This window comes from Myotis nattereri (genome assembly GCF_964212035.1).
Source record: "Myotis nattereri genome assembly, chromosome: 3".
Taxonomy (NCBI): Eukaryota; Metazoa; Chordata; class Mammalia; order Chiroptera; family Vespertilionidae; genus Myotis; species Myotis nattereri.
The window spans coordinates 115,995,479-116,017,271 of NC_138077.1; the positions used below are offsets into that span (position 1 = coordinate 115,995,479).

At 43.4% G+C, this 21,793-nt stretch overlaps 1 protein-coding gene across 1 annotated transcript in view; it reads left to right on the forward strand.

The window, feature by feature from the left end:
- GCC2 (GRIP and coiled-coil domain containing 2) overlaps positions 1-21,793 on the forward strand; it is an 80,197-nt gene that overhangs the window by 13,241 nt on the left and 45,163 nt on the right. The window contains exons 8-10 of the mRNA XM_081086172.1: positions 1,941-2,041; positions 2,133-2,231; positions 20,409-20,528. Coding sequence (XP_080942298.1) covers positions 1,941-2,041; positions 2,133-2,231; positions 20,409-20,528 — 320 coding nt within the window. The remainder of the gene's footprint in view (positions 1-1,940; positions 2,042-2,132; positions 2,232-20,408; positions 20,529-21,793) is intronic.

Genomic DNA, 21,793 nt, shown 5'->3' on the forward strand with positions numbered 1-21,793 from the left:
CACCAGTGCCACCTGCAGAGGAGTCAGGACTTTATTTCTCATCATTATGGGATAGCTCTTTTAAAGACAAAGAAACAGCACTAGGTGGTTGGGCTCAGTGGATAGAGCATTGGCCTGGGGACTGAAGTGTCCTGGGTTCCATTCCAGTCAAGGGCACATGCCCAGGTTGCGGGCTCGACCCCCAGTAGGAGGTGTGCAGGAGGCAGCCTCTCCTTTCCTCTTTGAAATCAATAAAAATATATTTTTAAAAATATAAATAAACAAAGACAAACAAATACTTAGTGGTTTGTAATGTGCCCATAATTCCTCATTTTAGTGCTCACTTAAATTGGCAGAGAGAAGGGGAGAGGGTAGCTGGAAGAGATTAGAATGACACCCAGTTTTCTATAATGGATGATTGGGGCAAGTCAGGTTAGGGAGATCATTAGCTCAGTTTTAAATAAATTAAGTATAAGGACCAATGCAAGTGGAGATGTCAAATAGACTGCTAAATATGCAAATCCAGAATTGAGAAAAAGCTAAATCAGAGATAAAAATTTGTAATCAACATAATAGTTGTCATTAAAAGCCATGTGATTGAGATCACTAAGCAAATGAGTGTAGAAAAAGGATGAGGACCAGAGATAGTTCTCTATCATTTAAAAATCAGAAAGATAGAAACAGCAAAGAAAGTTGAGAAGGAAAGAAGGGAGGTAGGAAGACCCAGAGCATAAAATGTCTTGGAAGCTAAGGCAAATGAAGTTCAAGTGTTTCAAGAGGGAAAAATGTTTAACCATGTGAATGCTATGATAGGCCAAGTAACATTAGTACTAAGCACTAACCATTGGATTAAGCAACCTAGATGTCATTGGTAACTTGGTAGTAATAGTTCTCATGATAAGCCAAAGCCAGATCCTGATTGAAGTGAGTTAAAGAAACAAATGGAAGAAGAGAAATTTGAGAGCATATATAAACAACTTACAAGTTCTGCTATAAAAGAAAGAAGAGATGGGACAATATCCACAGAGGAAATGTGGTTTGCCTTTTTGTGTGTGTATGATGTTTCATCTATCCTATCATGACTGCAACCCTCTTTAACTGCATTCATTATTTATTCATGAGCTTAATCTCTCGATATTTTTCTTATTGTATGCTTATAAATTGGAGAAACACTAATAGAGGAGGAAGTTTGCTGCACAATAAAGAAGAATTGCTACATTGGTGCCTGAGTAGGTGAGAAGATATAGGACAAAATGCAGAATTGAAACAACTGTCCTGCGTTTCACACACACAGATGGTTCATCAGTAGCAGCCAGATGTATTTGTACAGTGTATTTGAAGACAGGTGCAACTACATTAATAAGCAGGGATAGAACTAAAGTTAAGCAGTGATACCATCAAAAAGTAAAATATGCCCTGTCGAGTATGGCTCAGTTGGTTGAGTGTCAGCATATGATAAGATAAGATAAAATAAAATAAAAATTTAAAAAGAAATTAAGGGGAGAGGTCAAGACTGGATACATAGAACACATTACAGGTTTAGTTGTAAGAATAAGACCAACCAAGAGGGGTATGCTTAGGGAGCATGACTATATAACTTCATCTGGTTATATAACTTAATAACAATATAACTTCTACTTGATCCTTGTTTGAAAATTATCACCTAAAATCTTGGTATATGGGTGTTTCCAGGAAATCTTTTCAGGTTAAAGATGTCCTAACAGCCTCTCCAATTCCTAGACAGTTATGAAATGCCTGAAAAACAAAAGTAGACTATTATGGAGGATAGAAGAAAATGGAAATTTTTTACATTGTTTCCCTCACTTAGATAATGAATACTTAAGCTTTCACTTAAAAAAATAGGTATTAATACTTTTTCCAGAGCTAAAATAAGTAAATTTGGATATTTTTCCTTTTTTCCTTTTGAGTTCATATATAAGCCATTCATTTTATGTTTTTAGAGTACCTCAAAAAAGAATCCAGAGAGAAAGAGGAAAAAATAAATAAGATAAAACTAGTTGCTGTGAAGGCAAAGAAAGAACTAGATTCTAGCAGGAGAGAGGTAAGGTGACTTAATGCAAAATTCCAAAACCTTATATTTTAGAAAATCAACTTTTCTATCCATAAAACTATCTATTATATATTTAAAATAGGCCCAGACTCTAAGGGAAGAACTCAAATCTCTTCATTCAGAAAAGGATCAGTTGTCTACTTCCATGAGAGATCTAATTCAAGGAGCAGAAAGCTATAAGGTAAAAAGTTACTTCAATAACAAGATTTATTTGTAACCTCTAACCCAGGGGTGGGCAAACTTTTTGACTCGAGGGCCACAATGGCTTCTTAAACTGGACCGGAGGGCTGGAACAAAAGCATGGATGGAGTGTTTGTGTGAACTAATATAAATTCAAAGTAAACATCATTACATAAAAGGGTACGGTCTTTTTTTTTTTTTTTTTTTTTTAGTTTTATTCATTTCAAATGGGCCGGATCCGGCCCGCGGGCCGTAGTTTGCCCACGGCTGCTCTAAGCTAACGAATGTACTAGAAATTTTTGTCTATAATAATCACCTTGTGTCTTTAGTAAATCGTTTTTGTATAATGTATCATAATGTCAAGATTTTAAGTAGCTATGCTTTAAATAGTGCCTTGTATTTTAAAATTAAGATTCTGTTTTTGGATTTTATAATAAAACTAGAGGCCTGGTGCACGAATTCATGCATGGGTGGGGTCCCTCAGCCTGGCTGGCGATGGGGGCCAATCAGGGTGGCCGGCCAACCAGGGGAAGGGACCGCCGGAGGTTGGCTATAGGAGTGCACTGACCACCAGGGGGCAGCCCCTGTGTTGAGTGTCTGCCCCCTGGTGGTCAGTGCGCGTCATAGCAACCAGTCGATCACTTGGTTGTTGGTAACTTAGGCTTTTATATATATAGATTAGGAACAAAAAAGATGGTATTATTACTGTTGTCTTCTATATATATAAAAGGCTAATAATATGCTAAGTGTCTGACCGTTCAACCGGTTGCTATGATGCACATGGACCATCAGGGGGGCAGACGCTCAACGCAGGAGCTGCCGAGCTGCAGGGAATTGGCAGCAACGGTTCTTGGGTGATGCACCCCGAAATCAGAGAGGAGGGACCCCTATTCCTCGCAGGGCCGCATAATTCCACCTTCAGCCATGGGTTATGTTGTTGCTGGGGCACTGTCGGCCCCGAATCTGGTTTACTGCACACCTGCGTTTGCGTTCCACACCCTGTACGACAGCAACTTTGCAGAGTGCCCTCTTGCACTCTGGGACCCCTTGGGGGATGTTGGAGAGCTGGTTTCGGCCTGATCCCCGCAGGCCAGGGCGAGGGACCTCACCTGCCGGAGGTACCCCACTCACTCCACAGATGCCGGGGAGGGGCTGTGGGAGGTTGGCTCCAGGGCATATCTGGCCCATCTTGACCAGTCCCGCCCTGACGGCCACCTTCTAATTAATTTCTTTTCAATGTGCACGAATCCGTGTACCGGGTCACTAGTTATTTAATACTAGAGGCCTTCACCGGTGTGGGGCATGGCTTGAGGGATCAGCCTGCTGAGGGAGCATCCTGGTCAGCCAAGCGGTGCTCCCACTGTGGGAGCACACTGACCATCAAGGGGCAGCTCCTGCATTGAGCATCTGCCCCCTGACAGTGTGCGTCATAGCAACTGGTTGACTGATTGTTCTGGTTGTTTTGCCATTCAGTCGCTGGGCTTTTATTATATAGGACTAGAGGCCCAGTGCACGAATTCATGCACCAGTGAGGTCCCTCGGCCTGGCCAACATCTCCCAAAGGGTCCCAGATTGTGAGAAGGCACAGGCAAGGCTGAGGGACCCCACTGGTGCACGATTAGGGCCAGGAAGGGACGCGGGAGGTTGGCCAGCAGGGAAGGGACCACGGGAGGGCTTCAGGGTGTGTCCAGTCCATCATACTCAGTCCCGATCAGCTGGACCCCAGCAGCAGGCTAACCTACCAGTCAGAGCTCTACCCCCTGGTGGTCAGTGCACGTCACAGCGAATGGTTGAGCAGCCTTAGCATATCATTAGCATATTACACTTTGATTGGTTGAACGGACAACCGGACACTTGGTATATTAGGCTTTTATTATAAAGGAATTGTTCTGCCCATGTGAATAAGCCATTTGAAGCTTAAACAACAGGTCTGACAGGGAAATGAAAGTATTATTATTTGGAGGTAATATGCTTTTCTACCTAAATAAAATGAGAATACTATAAAAAATAAAGTAATTTAAAATGAGAGTACAAAATTACTGAATGCAAAATAAATACCATTGTTTATCTATTCTTTTAGCAAATATTTTTACAGCTGGGTTGAGTACTGGGGAGATGGTCACCAATATACTAAGTTATTGCCATGTTAAGACCTACATTCCAATGGCAATAACAGACAAGCAGACAAAAATACAAGATGGATACTGTATAGAAAAGTAAAGGTAGATAGGGAGTAGGCCATAATCAAGTGGGATTTGATTAAATGAAGAAAAACCCAAAGTAGCCTAAAATAAAATTTCATGAAGAACTTTAATGATAAAATTTGGAACTTAATGAAGAAAACTGCAAAACGTATGTAGGATTACTCAATATTACTTGAAATATTAGTTCTCAGTTTTGTTTACAAGTTCTAAAACAATTTCACTTAATATTATAAGTTTTTTAAAATAAGTTTTTATTTTTCAGTTATAGTTGACATACAATATTATATTAGTTTCAGGTGTACATGACAGTGATTAGACATTATAAAACTTACTGAGTGCTCATCCCAAAAAATGTAACCATCTGACATCATACATAGTTACTAGAATATTATTTTTATTTTATTTTTTTGTTATTGTTAATCCTTACCCAAGGATATTTTTCTATTATTTTTAGAGAGAGTGTAAGGGAAAGGGAGAGACAGAGAGAAACATCCATGTGAGAGAGACACATCGATTGGTTACCTCCTACACGTACCCTGACCAGGGCCAGGGAACCTGCAACCAAGGTATGTGCCCTTGACCGGAATTGAACCCGGGACCCTTCAGTCAGCGGGCCAATGCTCTATCCACTGAACAAAACTGGCTAGGGCATAGTTATTAGAATATTATTGACTATATTCCCTATGCTGTACTTTATACCCAAGACTATAAGTACTAATTTGAACTTCTAAAACCCTTCACCTTTCTTAACCATCCCTCAAATCCCCCTTCCATCTGGCCAACTGTCAAAATGTTCTCTGTATCTATGAATCTGCTTCTGTTCTGCTTGTTCCTTTATTTTGATTTTTAGATTCAATTGTTGATATGCACTTATTGCTATTTTATTGTTTTTATTTAGATTGTTTAATATTTCATGTAATACTGGTAAACTTCTTTAGCTTTTCCTTGTCTGGGAAGCTGTTTATCTGACTTTGAATTCTAAATGATAGCTTTGCTGAGTAGAATAATCTTGCTTGTAGGTCCTTCCTTTTAATCACTTTGAATATTTCTTGCCACTCTATTCTGGCCTGCAAAGTTTCTGTTGAGAAATCAGCTGACAGTCATATGGGCACTCCCTTGTAGGTAACTAACTGCTTTTCTCTGCTGCTTTTAAGATTCTCTCTTTGCCTTTAACCTTTGGCATTTTAATTATAATGTGTCCTGGTGTGGGCCTTTTTGGGTTTATCTTGTTTGGAACTCTCTGCACTTCCTGGACTTGTGTGTCTATTTCTTTTACCAGGTAAGGGAAATTTTCTGTCATTATTTTTTCAAATTTTGATTTCTTGCTCCCCTCCTTCCCATGACCCTATGATGCGAATGTTGGTATGCTTGAAGTTGTACCAGAGGCTCCTTACACTATCTTCATATTTTTGGATTCCTTTTTCTTTATGCTGTTCTGATTCTTTGTTTTTTGCTTCCTTATATTCCAATTTCTTGAGTTGATTCTCCACTACTCTACTGTTGATGCCCTGTAAATTATTATTCATTTCAGTTAGTGAATCCTTCATTTCTGACTGGTTCTTTTTTATACTTCCTAAGACCTTCTTCATGCTGTTGAAGTTCTCACTAAGTTCTTTGAGCATCCTTATAAACATTGTTTTGACTCTGTATCTGGTAGTTTGCTTGCTTCCATTTCATTTCATTATTTTTCTGGAGGTTTCTCCTGTTCTTCCTTTTATGATATGTTTCTTTGTCGCTGCATTTTTTCCGCTTCCTTGTGTTTGTTTCTATGTATTAGGTAGAGCTGTGTTTCTCGGACTTGGTAACATGGCCTTGTGTACTAGTTGTCTCATAGGGTTCTGTGGCCCAGCTGGGTGCTCCAGGTGCACCCCTGTGTGGACCGTGTGCACTGTCCTTTTGTAGTTGAGTGTTCTTTGATGTTGGTATCTCTGAAAGGAATTGACCCCCAGGCCAATTGGCTGTGAGGACCAACTGTGATTATAGCTGAAGAGCTGCTATACAGGAGCCTACCCTATGGAGCAAGACTTGCTTCAGTGGGGCTTTGGTGCTCACCTAGTCTGCCCCTTGGGTGTGTCACTAGTGGATGTGGTAGAGTTGTAATCTGGCCTGGTCTGATGCTGTCCTCTGGATGGACTGGTTTGGGGCCTACTGGGTGGTGCAAAGTCAGCCACTGCCTGGGTCCTGCCTGGGGCCACCTGTCACAAGCTACAGAGAGATCTGCAGATGGCTGCTACTTGTGTTGGGCTTGGAGTTGCCCAGCAGAGGTCAAGATCTGAACCAAAAGAGGGCTGCCACTAGTGCCAGACCTGGGGCCACTTATTGAGAGGTACAGGGTATGCTGATGTTGGTTGCTGCTTGTCTGAGAGATTTTAGGAAATTCTGAAGCATGAGGCAAGAGAGGCCAGTTGTATGGAAAAGTAACTGGAAACAACTTGGATGAGTTAGCAAGTTGGGCAGGGGTAACGTCTCGGGGAATCACCAGAGCAAGGCAAACAGTGTGAGCCAGGTTGATGGAGACTGAGATATGGTACCCACCTGTTAGTTGGGGTATTGGGAAAATGACCTCTGCCAGCAGTTTTGTCTGGGAGAAAGCTGCCCCAGTAGCTCCTACCCTGATGCCAGACAATTTAGTTCCTCCTCGTATGTCCCTGAGGTGCTGCTCCAGCGCTAGAGCTCAGAGGAAGTGAGTCTGTGTAAGTTTAAGAACTGCCTGGGACTCCAGCAGCCTCCATCTCACTGAGCCACTATCCCTGCTGGTTTTTACAGCCAGAATTCATGGAGACTTATTTTCTTGGCACTGGAACTTGGGCTGAGGTGTCTGGTGTGGGTCTGGTACTCCTTGCTCCTCAGGAGGTACCTCCGTAGCCAGGATATCCTACCTGATTTGAAACCATCACATGTGGTTGTGGAACCAGCTTGTTCTATGACTCCTCCCCTCCTACCAGTCTCAGTATGGCTTCTTTAATTTCCTAGTTGTAGGACTGCCAGCCAGCCAGATTTTAGGCATTTCTGAATGATGGTTATTCTGAAGATTACTTACATTTTTATGTGGTTGTGGGAAGAGGTGAGTACCATGTTTACCTATGCCACCATCTTGGTCAGAAGCCCTCTAGGGTTGTTCGGTAGGGCAATCTGGACAAGTTAGCACGAATAGAAGTGAAAAGTGACATCTTGCAGACAATAAAATTTATTTCAAACCTACAATGATGTGCAAAAATAAAGCATTAATTTAATAGAAGACCTAGTGACTTTTGCATAACAACACACAAAGTGTGTAGCCTCTCTCCTACACACTTTACATTATCGCACAGAAACCAAGGAAGAAGGAATTAGAAAACTATTTCAGAAAAATCTAGGTAGACTTTTAATTCATTCCCCACACTAAAATAAAATCTGGATGGATTATAGAGTTTTGTCAAAATAAAAGCAAATTTTTAAAACCTACAATAAAATATTTGATCATTTGACTTCTGAATATGAAATACTTTTCTAAACTTAAAAGCAATGAAAGAAGTTACAAAAGAAAATATACCAAACTAAAGACAATATGAAATTAACATGAAAATATGACAAGATATTAGTGTCCTTAATATATACAGATATCTCACAAATCCATTTTTTAAACACACCTGAAATTTAAATATGGACTTTATCTTTTATGAGCCATTAGGAACTTGCTTCTTTACATATTAATGTATTATTAATTTTCTACAGAGGCAGATCATGTATGTCAATATATTTGTTTAAAATAGAGATTTGTAAAGATTGAAAACAAGAGTAGAATATTCAGGAACTGTGAGACAACTACAAAAAGTATAATAATATATGCATAATGGGATGTCATAAGGAGAAGAAAGAGAAAGGAACAAAGATTTGACACAGTAATGACTGAGAATTTTCTGAAATTTTTAACTTGGAAATGTGACGTTGTTAGACACCAAATTACAGATCCAGAAGCTCAGAGAACACTAAGCATGATAAATACCTCCAAAAAAAATCTAAACCTAAGCATATCATTTTCAAATTTTAGAACATCAAAGATAAATTATGAAAAAAGAAGCAATATAGGTAAGGAAACACACCTTACCTATAAGAATTACATTCATCTTATGAGAAAACATATAAGAAAGTAGAGAATGTAATGAAATATTGAAAGTGTTGAAAGAAAAAAAAAACCCCACTAACCTAGACTTCTGTGCCCTGAAAAATTATCCTCCAAAAAGTGAAGTAGAAATAAAGACTTTATCAGGTAAAACTTGAGGGAATTAGTAGACATGCCTTTCAGCAGGTCAGATCCAGAATAGGCATATTGAAGAACAAAGTGGGAGAATTAACATCATATGGCTTCAAGACTTACTATAAAGCAACAACAATCAAGATTGTGGCTGAAAAAAATGGACAGATCTATAGAACAGAATAGAGAGCCCAGAAACATTATATATATATATATATATATAGAGAGAGAGAGAGAGAGAGAGAGAGAGAGAGAGAGAGAGAGCGCGCGCGCGCGCGCGCCAGGGGCCATCGCAATCGAATGTACAGTCGAACAGACGACCGAACAGGCTGAGTGGGACAACAAGGCCGGCAGGGGCGTTAGTGAGGGACGACCAAATGACTGAGCAGCAGGCTGCATGGGGCGACCAGGCCAGCAGGGGAGTTAGGGAGGGACAACCAAATGACTGAACAGCATGCTGTGTGGGGCAACCAGGCCGGCATGGGGAGACAGTGAGGGGTGACCAGGCCAGCAGGGGGGGCATTGGGGGCAACCAGGCTGGAGGGGGGGGGTGAGGGGTGACCAAACCAGTGGGGGGGCAGTTGGGGGCGACCAGGCCAGCAGGGGAGGGGGAGGGCAGTGAGGGACGACCAGGCTAGCAGGGGGGCGGACAGTTGGAGGCAACCAGCTCCCAGGGGGGTGCAGTTAAGGGCGACCAGGCTGGCAGAGGGGGCCAGTAGGGGGCAACCAGGCCAGCGGGGGGGGGGGATAAGGGTTGACCAGGCTGGTGGGGGGCATTTAGGGGCTACCAGGCTAGCAGAGGGGGGCTGTTGGGGGCGACCATGCCGGTGGGGGGGGCAATAAGGAGTGACCATGCTGGCCGGGTGGGGGCAGTTAGGGACAACCAGGCCAGCGAGGGGGTGGACAGTTGGGGGCAACCCGGTTGGCAGGCAGGGGCAGTTGGGGGCAACCAGGCCAGCAGGCAGAGGCAGTTAGGGGTGGTCAGGCTGGCAAGGGGGCCAGTAGGGGCGATCAGGCAGACAGGCAAGTGAGCAGTTAGGAGCCAGCAGTCCCAGATTGTGAGAGGGAGTTCCAACTGCCGGTTTAGGCCTGATCATCTCCTGAGGGATCCCAGATTGGAGAGGGTGCAGGCTGGGCTGAGGGGTCCTCCTTCCCCTGGGCACGAATTTCATGCACCGGGCCTCTAGTATAAATATAATCAACAGATCTTTGGCAATGGAGCGAAGATGATCTTCCACCAGTGCTGCTGGAACAATAAGACATCCACATGCAACAAAAAAGATTATTGATATTAAATCCTCACAAAAATTAACTTAAAATGGATCATAGACCTAAGTATAAAACACAAAGCTATAAAACTCTTAGAATCCTTTCTAATAATAGACAAACATGGTAATTGACTGTACCTTCGCTACATCTCCCATTGGCTAATCAGCGCAATATACAAATTAACCACCAACAAAAATGGCGGCTAATTTGCATACTGCAGGCAGGGTGGGACAGCGCCATCCCGCCTGCCCTGCCGCCATCCGGGCCTGCTATCTGCGACCCAGGGCGGCGGGCGTCCTTGTGCGACCCGACCCGGGGTGGCCGGGCGGGGCAGCAGCAATCGGCCAGCCCGCCCAGGCATCCCGTGTGCAACCCCCCCAGGGACACCCCGTGTTCGACCTGACCCAGGGCAGCGCCCCAACCCCCAGATTGGCCCTGCCGTGTGCGCCACCTGGGGAGGCGGGGCAGGCACCGAGGGATCGGGCCTGCCATCTGCCACCTCGGGAGTGGGCCTAAGCCAGCAGGTGGTTATTTCCTGAGGGGTCCCAGACTATGAGAGGGCACAAGTGGGGCTGAGGGACACCCCCCCACTCTACCTCCCCCGCCAGTGCACAAATTTTCGTGCACTGGGCCTCTAGTATAATATAAGAAAGACCTAGATGACCTTGGTTATGGTGGTGACTTTTTAGATAGAACACTAAAGGCCATGAAGTAATTAACACCTAAACTTAATTAAAATGTGTCAAAAGAATGAGAAGACAAGCCACTGATTAGAAGAAAATATTTGCAAACAACATGTATTTGATAAAGGACTATTATTCAAACTATACAAAGAACTATTAAAACTCAACAATAAGAAGAAACAAAAAATCCTGATTATAAAATGGGCTGAAGACCTTAACAAATACCTCACTTAAGATATATAGATTGCAAATAAACATGAAAAGATACTCCATATCATATATTACTAGAGGCCTGGTGCATGAAAATTAATGCACTCTTGGGGGGGGGGGGCGTGTCCCTCAGCCAGGCCTGCACCCTCTTGCAGACCAGGAGCCCTTGGGGGATGTCCGGCCTCCCTCTGCAGGAGGTGACCAGTGGAGCAATCGGGACGGCACCAGCCGGCAAGCAACCGGCCATGCCCCCCAATCGCCCCTCCGACTCCACCAGTCGCCGCTAGTCCCTCCGACTCCAGCGGTCGCTGCTGCCTGCTGGTTGCCATCCCTTCCTCTGCCCACTGGCACCCATCTTGGCTGGCCTGACACCACCCGCTTGCCGGCCCCGCCAATCTGCCATCCAGTTGGTTTGCATATTAGGCTTTTATTATATAGTATTACGGAAATGCAAATTAAAGCAGCAATGAGATACCACTATACACCAGTTAGAGTGGTCAGAGTCTGAAAAGATGACACTGCCAAATGCTGGCAAGGACATGGAACAACTAGAACTCATTCATTGCTAATGGGAATGCCAAATGGTACAGCCACTTTGGAAGGAATTTGATATTTGCTTACAAAACTAAACTTACTCTTACCATATGATTCAGCAACTGTGCTCCTTGGTATTTACCCAAATGATTTGAAAACAAATTCAAACAAAACCTACATACAGGTGTTTATAGTAGCCTTATTCATAATTGCCAAAACTTGGACGCAACCAAGATGGCCTTCAGTAAGTGAATGGATGTCATGTACCACATAATGAAATTTTGGTCAATGACAGACCAAATCTATGACAGTGGTCTCATAAAATTATAATGGAGCTAAATGTTAGAAATATGTGGTTCAGAAGGGATTTTTTTTCACTGATGGGGGCAATATTTGTGGGGTTTGGCAATAGATTTTCTCTCGCTCGCAGCACCTCAATTTTGATTGTACAAGTTACATTCCAGTCAGTCAGCAACTGAACTATCTCAGTACATAGGGGTCTGTGCCCCAATGCTACATATTCACATATTCAGATGCCATTACAGCTCTCCCAGATCTAGCTTGATGGTCTTCAGAGTAAAAGGCTGTAAATTCTTTGTTGAGGACCTAAATCTTGTACAGAGGTCTAAAGGAGCTACTTTAACAAGGATTAAGTGCCACTGCCACTTTAGGAAAAGTTTTTACTGGCGATAACGTGGAGCCAGCCTGTGTCTGTTCTCGGGAAATATTTTCAGGTTGTAATGATTTAAAGCAGGGGTGGGGAACATCCAGCCCATGGGCCATATAAGGCTCGAGAAATCATTTGGTCTGGCCCTGCCACAGCATTAGGGGTGAGTTAATTAAATATTTGACCAAATATAGCAGGCTAATTTTTAAGGATAATTTGTATGGCCTGAAAATCCTATATAATAAAGATATAATATGCAAATGGTTGTTACATAATGACTGTGTAATGAACAGATCATGGATCAGCAGGAGAGTGGGGCATTGAGCTACAAGCGGGTGACAGAGAGCTAAAGGAGGGGCAGGGAAGCAAGCTATGACGGGGGAGGGGTGCGGGGGGAGCTACAGGAGGATGGCAGCGAGCTACTGGCTACAAGTAGGCAGTAGAGAGCTACAGGAGGGGGCCGGGCAGCAAGCTATGAGGGGGGGGCAGGGGGAGCTACAGGAGGGCTGGTTCAGCGGGCAGAGAGCTACAGGAGGGCAGCAGCAAGCTACTGGCGCACAGATTCGTGCACAGAGCTACTAGTGATGTTATAAATATCCAAGTGGTCCTTGGCTGAAAAAAAGGTTCCTCACCCCTGATGTAAAGCATAGTTTTATTTCTCCCATCAGTTCAATGCCTTAGAGGGTTGATGGAAGTAAAAAATTACCACAGTCAAAATATTGAATCCTCAGTTGTATACCCTCTCAATGTTAAACACCCTCTTCTTTTTTTATTTTTCAAATGAGGACCACAAAGTTCCTTAACCTGACTACTGTTCCAACATGCAGTAGCTGAAACTACATTACCATGACAATCCCTACCTTCCTTTCTCTCTCCATGTTGATTTCTTTTTTTTTTTTTTTTAGTAAATCTTTATCGTTCAGATTATTACATTTGTTCCTCTTTTTTTACCCCCATAGCTCCCCTCCACCCAGTTCCCACCCCACCCTCTGCCCTTACCCCCACACTGTCCTCATCCCTAGGTGCACAATTTTTGTCCAGTCTCTTCCCGCATCTCCCACACCCCTTTCCCCACCAAGATAGTCAGTCCATTCCCTTTCTATGTCCCTGATTCTATTATAATCACCAGTTCATTCTGTTCATCAGATTATTTATTCACTTGATTCTTAGATTCACTTGTTGATAGATGCATATTTGTTGTTCATAATTAGTATCTTTACCTTTTTCTTCTTCCTCTTCTTAAAGGATACCTTTCAGCATTTCATATAATACTGGTTTGGTGGTGATGAACTCCTTTAGCTTTTCCTTATCTGTGAAGCTCTTTATCTGACCTTCAATTCTGAATGATAGCTTTGCTGGATAAAGTAATCTTGGTTGTAGGTTCTTGGCATTCATCACTTTGAATATTTCTTGCCATTCCCTTCTGGCCTGCAAAGTTACTGTTGAGAAATCAGCTGACAGTCGTATGGGTATTCCCTTGTAGGTAACTGAGTTTCTTTCTCTTGCTGCTCTTAACAGTCTCTCTTTGTCTTTTGCTCTTGGCATTTTAATTATGATGTGTCTTGGTGTGGTCCTCTTTGGATTCCTTTTGTTTGGGGTTCTCTGCGCTTCCTGGACCTGTAAGTCTATTTCCTTCACCAGGTGGGGGAAGTTTTCTGTCATTATTTCTTCAAATAGGTTTTCAATATCTTGCTCTCTCTCATCTTCTGGCACCCCTATAATTCTGATGTTGGTACGCTTGAAGCTGTCCCAGAGGCTCCTTACACTATCTTCATATTTTCGGATTCTTTTTTCATTTTTCTTTTCCAGTTGGGTGTTTTTTGCTTCTTCGCATTTCGAATCTTTGATTTGATTCTTGCACTCCTCTGGTCTGCTGTTGGCTGTCTGTATAATATTCTTTATTTCAGTCAGTGTATGCTTAATTTCTAGTTGATTATCACAACATTGAGGGTCTCATTAGATTTCTTGTAGATCTCATTAAGTTTATCGGCAGTTTCTAGAAACTTATTGAAAGACCTTAAAAGTATGGTTTTGAGCTCTGTATCCTCCATTTCTGTCATGTTTCTTTGTCTCCGCATTTTTTATGCTTTCTTGGTGCACCCCCTTGTGGTCTTTGTCCGCAGTCTTGTTGTAGTTAAGCCTTGGTTGTTGTAGGTAATACTGGTGGGGATTTGATCTCCAGGCCAACTGGCTATGAGAATCAGCTGTGTCTGCAGTGGGAGAACTTCTGTGCTGGATCTCTAGGGCGGTGCTAATCTAGCCTTTGCCTGAGGCTATCCGGCAATGCCTCTGTGCAGGGCTTGGGCGGGGCAGGTGGGTCGCTCTGGCTCAGGATCAACAGGGTGGGCAGGAGAGAGCAGTTATGGCGGCTCTCAGTTCCATCCCTAGGGGCTCTGCCTCACAGAGTCCCAGCAACCGCTGCAAACCTCGGAGAGAAAGCTGCCTTCGAGTTCCGACCGAAGCCAGACAGTCCCGCTTCTCCCGTTTGAGTCTGGGTCCCTAGAGACTCACCGGGATCTGGAGCTCAGAGTCTGAAACTCCCTCCTGATTGAAAACAACAACTGCGCCCTCCGCCGCTAGCCCGGTCCACGCACACACTCCGCACCTGAGTATTTCACTTCAGCACTGCGCCTCCTCTGAGTCTGGGTATGATATTCTCTTTCCTCCTAGTTGTAGAATTTCCACTCAGCCAGTCTTCCTGTGGTTCTGGATGATGTCCGTTCGTCTTTTAAGTGTAATTTGAATTGGTTGTTCGAGGCAGCAATCTCCGGCGTTAACCTATGCCGCCATCTTGGTTTCTCTGGATTCAGTCTTGAGTAGTCCTCTGGCAATCATCCACAGATGGAGTAAGAGGTTTTCCAATAGGGTGGAGCAATTGCTTCTACTTGGAGGCTAATTGTTATTCTAGTCTCTTAATTGTCCACAGAAACTCCACAGGGTGGGACAAGGGGTTTTTTAATAGGGTGGGTCAACTGTCTGCTCCCCACGCAAAAGCTGGTTGGCTAGCAAATGTGTGCCTGAGAAAGATGATCTCTGCTGCTGATGGAATGACTCAGCACAGGAAATAGGGGTGTCTGTCTCCAGAGCTCTAACTCCATTGTCCCCAACCCTGGCTTCTGCTTACATAGCTCCAATCCACTGTGACCTCCCTCTGCGGAGCCCAAGGTGAGAGGCTGTACATGAAGTTTTGTGTGTTGGCCCTTTAAGTGGATGCCTGCATTTCCAGCCATCTCTCTCTGGTAGATAACAACCCTTCTGCTTTTCACAGCCAGATGTTATGTTGGCAACTTTCTCAGTTCTGGTGTTCTTTGCTGGGGTGCCCAGCTTGGGGTGTAGACCCCAGAGTACTTGGTTGGAACCCCCCACAGCTGAAATGTCCCTCCAGAACTTCAGCTGCTGTCTGCGGGTGCCTGGCCAGCCCTTTTTTGGCCTCCAGTTTCTATGCAGTCTCCACTTCCCTTCCTTGGTTTTCAGGGTTCTCTCCAGTTAGTCCTCAGTTGATTATTCAAGATTCAAGATTTCTTTTTTTTTGTATTTCAGTTATAATTCCAGAGTGGTCTTGGGAACGTGCCAGTGTAGCATCCATTTACTCCCCCTTGGTTTTGTTAAATACTTAAATGTTTTAAATTGGGGTAAAATAAAAAAAAAGTTCACCATCTCCACCATTTTTAAGGGTAGCTATTGACAACGTTTAAAACCCTAATGAGGGGAGAACCAAGATGGCGGCATAGGTTAACGCCGGAGTTTGCTGCTTTGAACAACTACTTCAAAAGTGAAACTAAAAGACTGAACGGACATCACCCAGAACCACTGGAACGCTGGCTGAGTGGAAGTCCTACAACTAGGAGGAAAGAGAAACGCATACGGACACTCAGAGGAGGCGCAGTGCTGAAGTCAAATTCTGAGGTGCGGAGTGCGCGGAGCGGGCTGGCGGCTGAGGGCGCGGTTGGCGTTTTCAATCGGGAGGGAGTCGCAGACTCTGAGCTCCAGATCCGGGCAAGTCTTTAGGGACCCAGACTCAAACGGGAGAAGCGGGACTGTCTGGCTTCGGTCAGAGCGAGTGCAGCTTTCTCTCCGAGGTTTGCAGCGGTTGCTGGGACTCAGAGAGGCAGAGCCCCTGGGGACAGGACTGAGAGCCGCCATAACTGCTCTCTTCGGCCCACCCTGTTGATCCTGTGCGACCCGCCCCGCCCATGCCCTGCACAGAGGCATTTGCCGGATAGCCTCAGGCAAAGGCTAGATTAGCACCTCCCTAGAGGACAGAAGTTCTCTCACTGCTGACACAGCTGACTCTCATAGCCACTTGGCCTGGAGGTCAAACCCTCCCTGGAATTAGCTACAACAATCAAGATTTAACTATAAGACCACGAACAAAGACCACTAAGGGGTGCACCAAGGAAGCATAACAAAATGCGGAGACAAAGAAACAGGACAAAATTGTCAATGGAAGATATAGAGTTCAGAACCACACTTTTAAGGTCTCTTAAGAACTCTCTAGAAGCCGCCGATAAATGTAGTGAGATCCTCAAGAAAACTAATGAGACCCTCGATGTTATGATAAAGAACCAACTAGAAATTAAGCATACACGGACTGAAATAACGAATATTATACAGACTCCCGACAGCAGACCAGAGGAGCGCAAGAATCAAGTCAATGATTTGAAATGCGAGGAAGCAAAAAACACCCAACCGGAAAAGCAAAATGAAAAAAGAATCCAAAAATGCGAAGATAGTGTAAGGAGCCTCTGGGACAGCTTCAAGCATACCAACATCAGAATTATAAGGGTGCCAGAAGATGAGAGAGAGCAAGATATTAAAAACCTATTTGAAGAAATAATGACAGAATACTTCCCCCACCTGGTGAAAGAAATGGACTTACAGGTCCAAGAAGCGCGGAGAACCCCAAACAAAAGGAATCCAAAGAGGACCACACCAAGACACATCATAATTAAAATGCCAAGAGCAAAAGATAAAGAGAGAATCTTAAAAACAGCAAGAGAAAGAAACTCAGTTACCTACAAGGGAATACCCATACGACTGTCAGCTGATTTCTCAACAGAAACTTTGCAAGCCAGAAGGGAGTGGCAAGAAATATTCAAAGTGATAATACCAAAAACCTACAACCAAGATTACTTTATCCAGCAAAGCTGTCATTCAGAATTGAAGGTCAGATAAAGAGCTTCACAGATAAGGAAAAGCGAAAGGAGTTCATCACCACCAAACCAGGATTATATGAAATGCTGAAAGGTATCCTTTAAGAAGAGGAAGAGGAAGAAAAAGGTAAAGATACAAAATATGAACAACAAATATGCATCTATCAACAAGTGAATCTAAGAATCAAGTGAATAAATAATCTGATGAACAGAATGAACTGTTGATTATAATAGAATCAGGGACATAGAAAGGGAATGGACTGACTATTCTTGGGGGGGAAAGGGGTGTGGGAGATGCGGGAAGAGACTGGACAACAATCGTGCACCTATGGATGAGGACAGTGGGTGGGGAGTGAGGGCGGAGGGTGGGGTGGGAACTGGGAGGAGGGGAGTTATGGGGGGGGGGAAAAAGAGGAACAAATGTAATAATCTGAACAATAAAGATTTAATTAAAAAAATAAATAAATAGCCGAAACCGGTTTGGCTCAGTGGATAGAGCGTCGGCCTGCGGACTGAAGGGTCTCAGGTTCGATTCCGGTCAAGGGCATGTACCTGGGTTGCGGGCACATCCCCAGTAGGCGATGTGCAGGAGGCAGCTGATCGATGTTTCTCTCTCATCGATGTTTCTAGCTCTCTATCTCTCTCCCTTCCTCTCTGTAAAAAATCAATAAAATATATTTAAAAAATAAATAAATAAATAAATAAATAAATAAATAAATAAAATAAAACCCTAATGAGTAAAAACATTAGACAGAGTCTTAGAGGATAAAGACCTTTGATTTTTTAATTTAGAGGAATCCACATAAATACAAAATAAGCATGCCATCATCTCTCTATGAGATAGAAGACATGATTTCTCAATTCCATATTTATGTATGCTAGGATTTGTCAGAATCCTCAGACAAATGAACATGGACAAATAAATTTATAAGCCAGATTTTAGATTCCCAATTCCTGCCTTTGCCAATGAATAAATAGGTAGACCATAAAATAGAACCTCAGATTCTGTCACCAGTTTGGATAGTAATTGACTATGAATAAATCAGAATTAGAAACAAAATTAGATTTGGCCAGAACCAGAAAGAACACATAAATCCATGCATGAGACCACCAGAGGAGCCTGGGAAGGTTAGCCAAAAACTCAAGAGGTCCAGGGCTGGATGAAAGTCACTTTTCAAAGAAAACTGAGAAACATTTTCTTAGTCATTTTGCACACAAATTCATTTATGTGAAGGAGAACAGCCAGTAGTTGTCCAGAAACAAAGCCAAAAACAGGATTTAGAAGAGAGGGTAAAGAGAAGAAACTATAGGCAATCTGGAAACAGTGAGTCTTATTTACATATTCCTCTCTTTTTTTAATATATTTTTATTGATTTTTTTTACAGAGAGGAAGGGAGAGGTATAGAGAGTTAGAAACATCAATGAGAGAGAAACATTGATCAGCTGCCTCCTGCACACCCCCTACTGGGGATGTGCCCGCAACCAAGGTACATGCCCTTGACTGGAATCGAACCCGGGACCCTTCAATCTGCAGGCCCGTGCTCTATCCACTGAGCCAAACCAGTCAGGGCTTATTTACATATTTCTGGCTGAGTAACCTGATTGGCTGCTATGTAGCAGAAAGGTCTCTGTGGGCATTTTGTCCTGGAATAATGGACATGTGGGACTATCCAAAAAATTCATTTGGTTTTAGAGTCTTCAGAAAATATTGAATGTTTTACTATAAGATGTAAGGGGCTGTATTTATATGTCTTTTCATGTTCTACCATTAGCACTTTTACTTTATGTTAGACTAGACCTGAAACATTTCCTTTATCAGAATTCTTTAGGTGGAACTAAATAAGTGACCAGGTTAAACTTTTTTTCCTTCCTCAAATTTTGTTTACATTTCAGAAGTTTGTTTTTGTTGATGAATCGAGGATTTAACTTGGAAATTACTGTCTATACTAATAAAACAGCAATTTGCTAATTAGACCGGGAGGCCTTCCGGAGACCTTCTGGACAAAGCCGGGGGCTTGGCCGGCCTGCAAACCGCCCTCACCCAGGCTGGCCCTGCCCCGCAGTGGGGACCCCCCACCCTGAAGGGGGTGTGGCCAGCCTGAAAACGGCCCTCAGCCCCTAGCCCAGGCTGGCGATGCCCCCCCAGTGGGGACCCCCCACCCCGATGGGGGCTTGGCCAGCCTGCAAACCACCCCAGGCCCCTTGCCCATGCCGGCCCTGCCCCCCAAAGGGACCCCCACCCTGATCCGGGACCCCCTTCAGGGAAGACCAGCCAGCTCCTACCTGTGCACCAGGCCTCTGTCTATACTAATAAAAGAGTAATATGCTAATTAGATCGGGAGACTTTCTGGGAGACCTTCCAGACATCCTTCTGGACAAAGCCATGGCAGCGGGGCCGAGACAGAGGCAGTTAGGGGCGATCAAGCCAGGAGGGGAAGGCAGTTGGAAGTGATCAGGTTGGCGGTGGGGGAGCAGTAGGGGAAGAGCAGGCCGGCAGGGTGGGGGGGGCCAGTTGGGAGTGAGCAGGCTGGCGGGAGGGCATTTTGGGGGCAAGCAGGTCGGCAGTGGCGGTCAGTTGGGGGCATTCAGGCTGGCAAGGGGGGCAGTTGGAGGTGAGCAAGCCAGCAGGGGGGGCAGTTGGGGGCGAGGGCAGGCTGGTGGGGGGGCATTTGGGGCCAATCAGGCCGGCAGGGGCGGCAGTTCGGGGCGAAAAGGCCAGCTAGTGGGGAAGTTGGGGGTGAGCAGGCCAGCAGGCCGAGTGGTTAGGGGTGATCAGGCAGGCAGGCAAGTGAGCAGTTAGGAGCCAGCAGTCTCAGATTGTGAGGGGGATGTTTGACTGCTGGTTTAGGCCTGATCCCATAGAGATCAGGCCTAAACCAGCAGTTGGACATCCCCCGAGGGGTCCCAGATTGGAGAGGGTGCAGGCCAGGCTGAAGGACAACCCCCTACCCTCTGTGCACAAATTTCGTGCACCGGGCCACTAGTATAAATATAAAATCCTCTTCCCCTTCAATAGAGTCCCCTCATACTTAAAATAATCTGAATTATGATAATTTTATTATATAATGCCAAATAGGTATTCTGTCAAATGTTGAATTTAGGTAAATGTTTAAGCTTCCAGAATGGACTCATAAACCTTATATAAAGATGGCTTGATGTTATAGTCTGACTGGTTGAGTGTATAATAATATCCTAAAATTAAATTATTTTGTCTTTTATTAAAGAACCTTTTACTGGAATATGATAAGCAATCAGAGCACTTGGATATAGAAAAAGAACGTGCTAATAATTTTGAGCATCAAGTAGAAGACCTTACAAGACAATTAAGGAATTCAACTTTTCAGGTAACTTTAAATTGAGAAAATGCATACATGAAAATTATAATAAGTAGATTTCATTTTCAGTATATTTGCATAAAATAAAATTAATACATAAGCAGAAACTTAATTTCATTTTCTTTTCCCACTATTGGGAAAAAAATTAGCAACTATCCTATCTTACTTACTGCTCTAATCCAAGCATGTCAAACTCGTGGCCCACAACGAATATTTTTGCAGTCCAGCCAATATAGTGGTATGTAAGAAATGTTTAAATAAAAATTTTTAACTTAATTTTTACAATATCCTGTTATACATAACTATTAATAATGAACTACAATGTTCCCTAATGACTGATTACTGTAATTGTGTTGCATTCATTTCCCTTATGCGCAGGCACACCATTTCTCTCCACTAATACTAGCAGCGAATATTTTAGCAGCCAACTGCCATCTCATTAGTCTTGGACTGACTAGTTTGGTGTGCAAAACAGGAAATACTTTGCTTTCAGAGAACAAGAAAAATAGGTTTATTTGCCTTGCACTTATTAATTTGTGTTTGCTAAGTTAATGTTCAAGAAAAAATATTAATTCTTATTAAAATATTCTATTTCAGCCCTTTGTATTCAGCATGTCTTTATTGAAATAAACCTACGTTTCTATGAAAATTGAAGCTTTTTTTTTTTTTTGTAGCCCACATAAACTTAAACCTTGTTTATTTGGCCCCTGTTAGTCTTTGAGTTTGACATGCTTGCTCTAATCTCAGTTCCCTTCGGGATTTCTTGGTTTTGATTCATTTTTGCCATTTTATCTGCCAGTGTTCCTAGTCTTTTATACTGTTTGCCAAATTAATGTCCACAATTATAGTGTTTAAAACTTATCCTCAACTTAACATTGTCATTCTTTGAAACTGATTTTGAAATCTTCATTTTTTAACACTATGGCAACATTCTTTTTTTTTTTTTTTAATATATTTTATTGATTTTTTTACAGAGAGGAAGGTAGAGGGATAGAGTTAGAAACATCGATGAGAGAGAAACATCGATCAGCTACCTCCTGCACATCTCCTAGTGGGGATGTGCCCGCAACCCAGGTACATACCCTTGACCGGAATCAAACCTGGGACCCTTCAGTCCGCAGGCCAACGCTCTATCCACTGAGCCAAACCGGTTTCGGCGCAACATTCTTGTTAATATACCATTTTTTTTAAAATACATATTTTATTGATTTTTTACAGAGAGGAAGGGAGAGGGATAGAGAGTTAGAAACATCTATGAGAGAGAAACATGGATC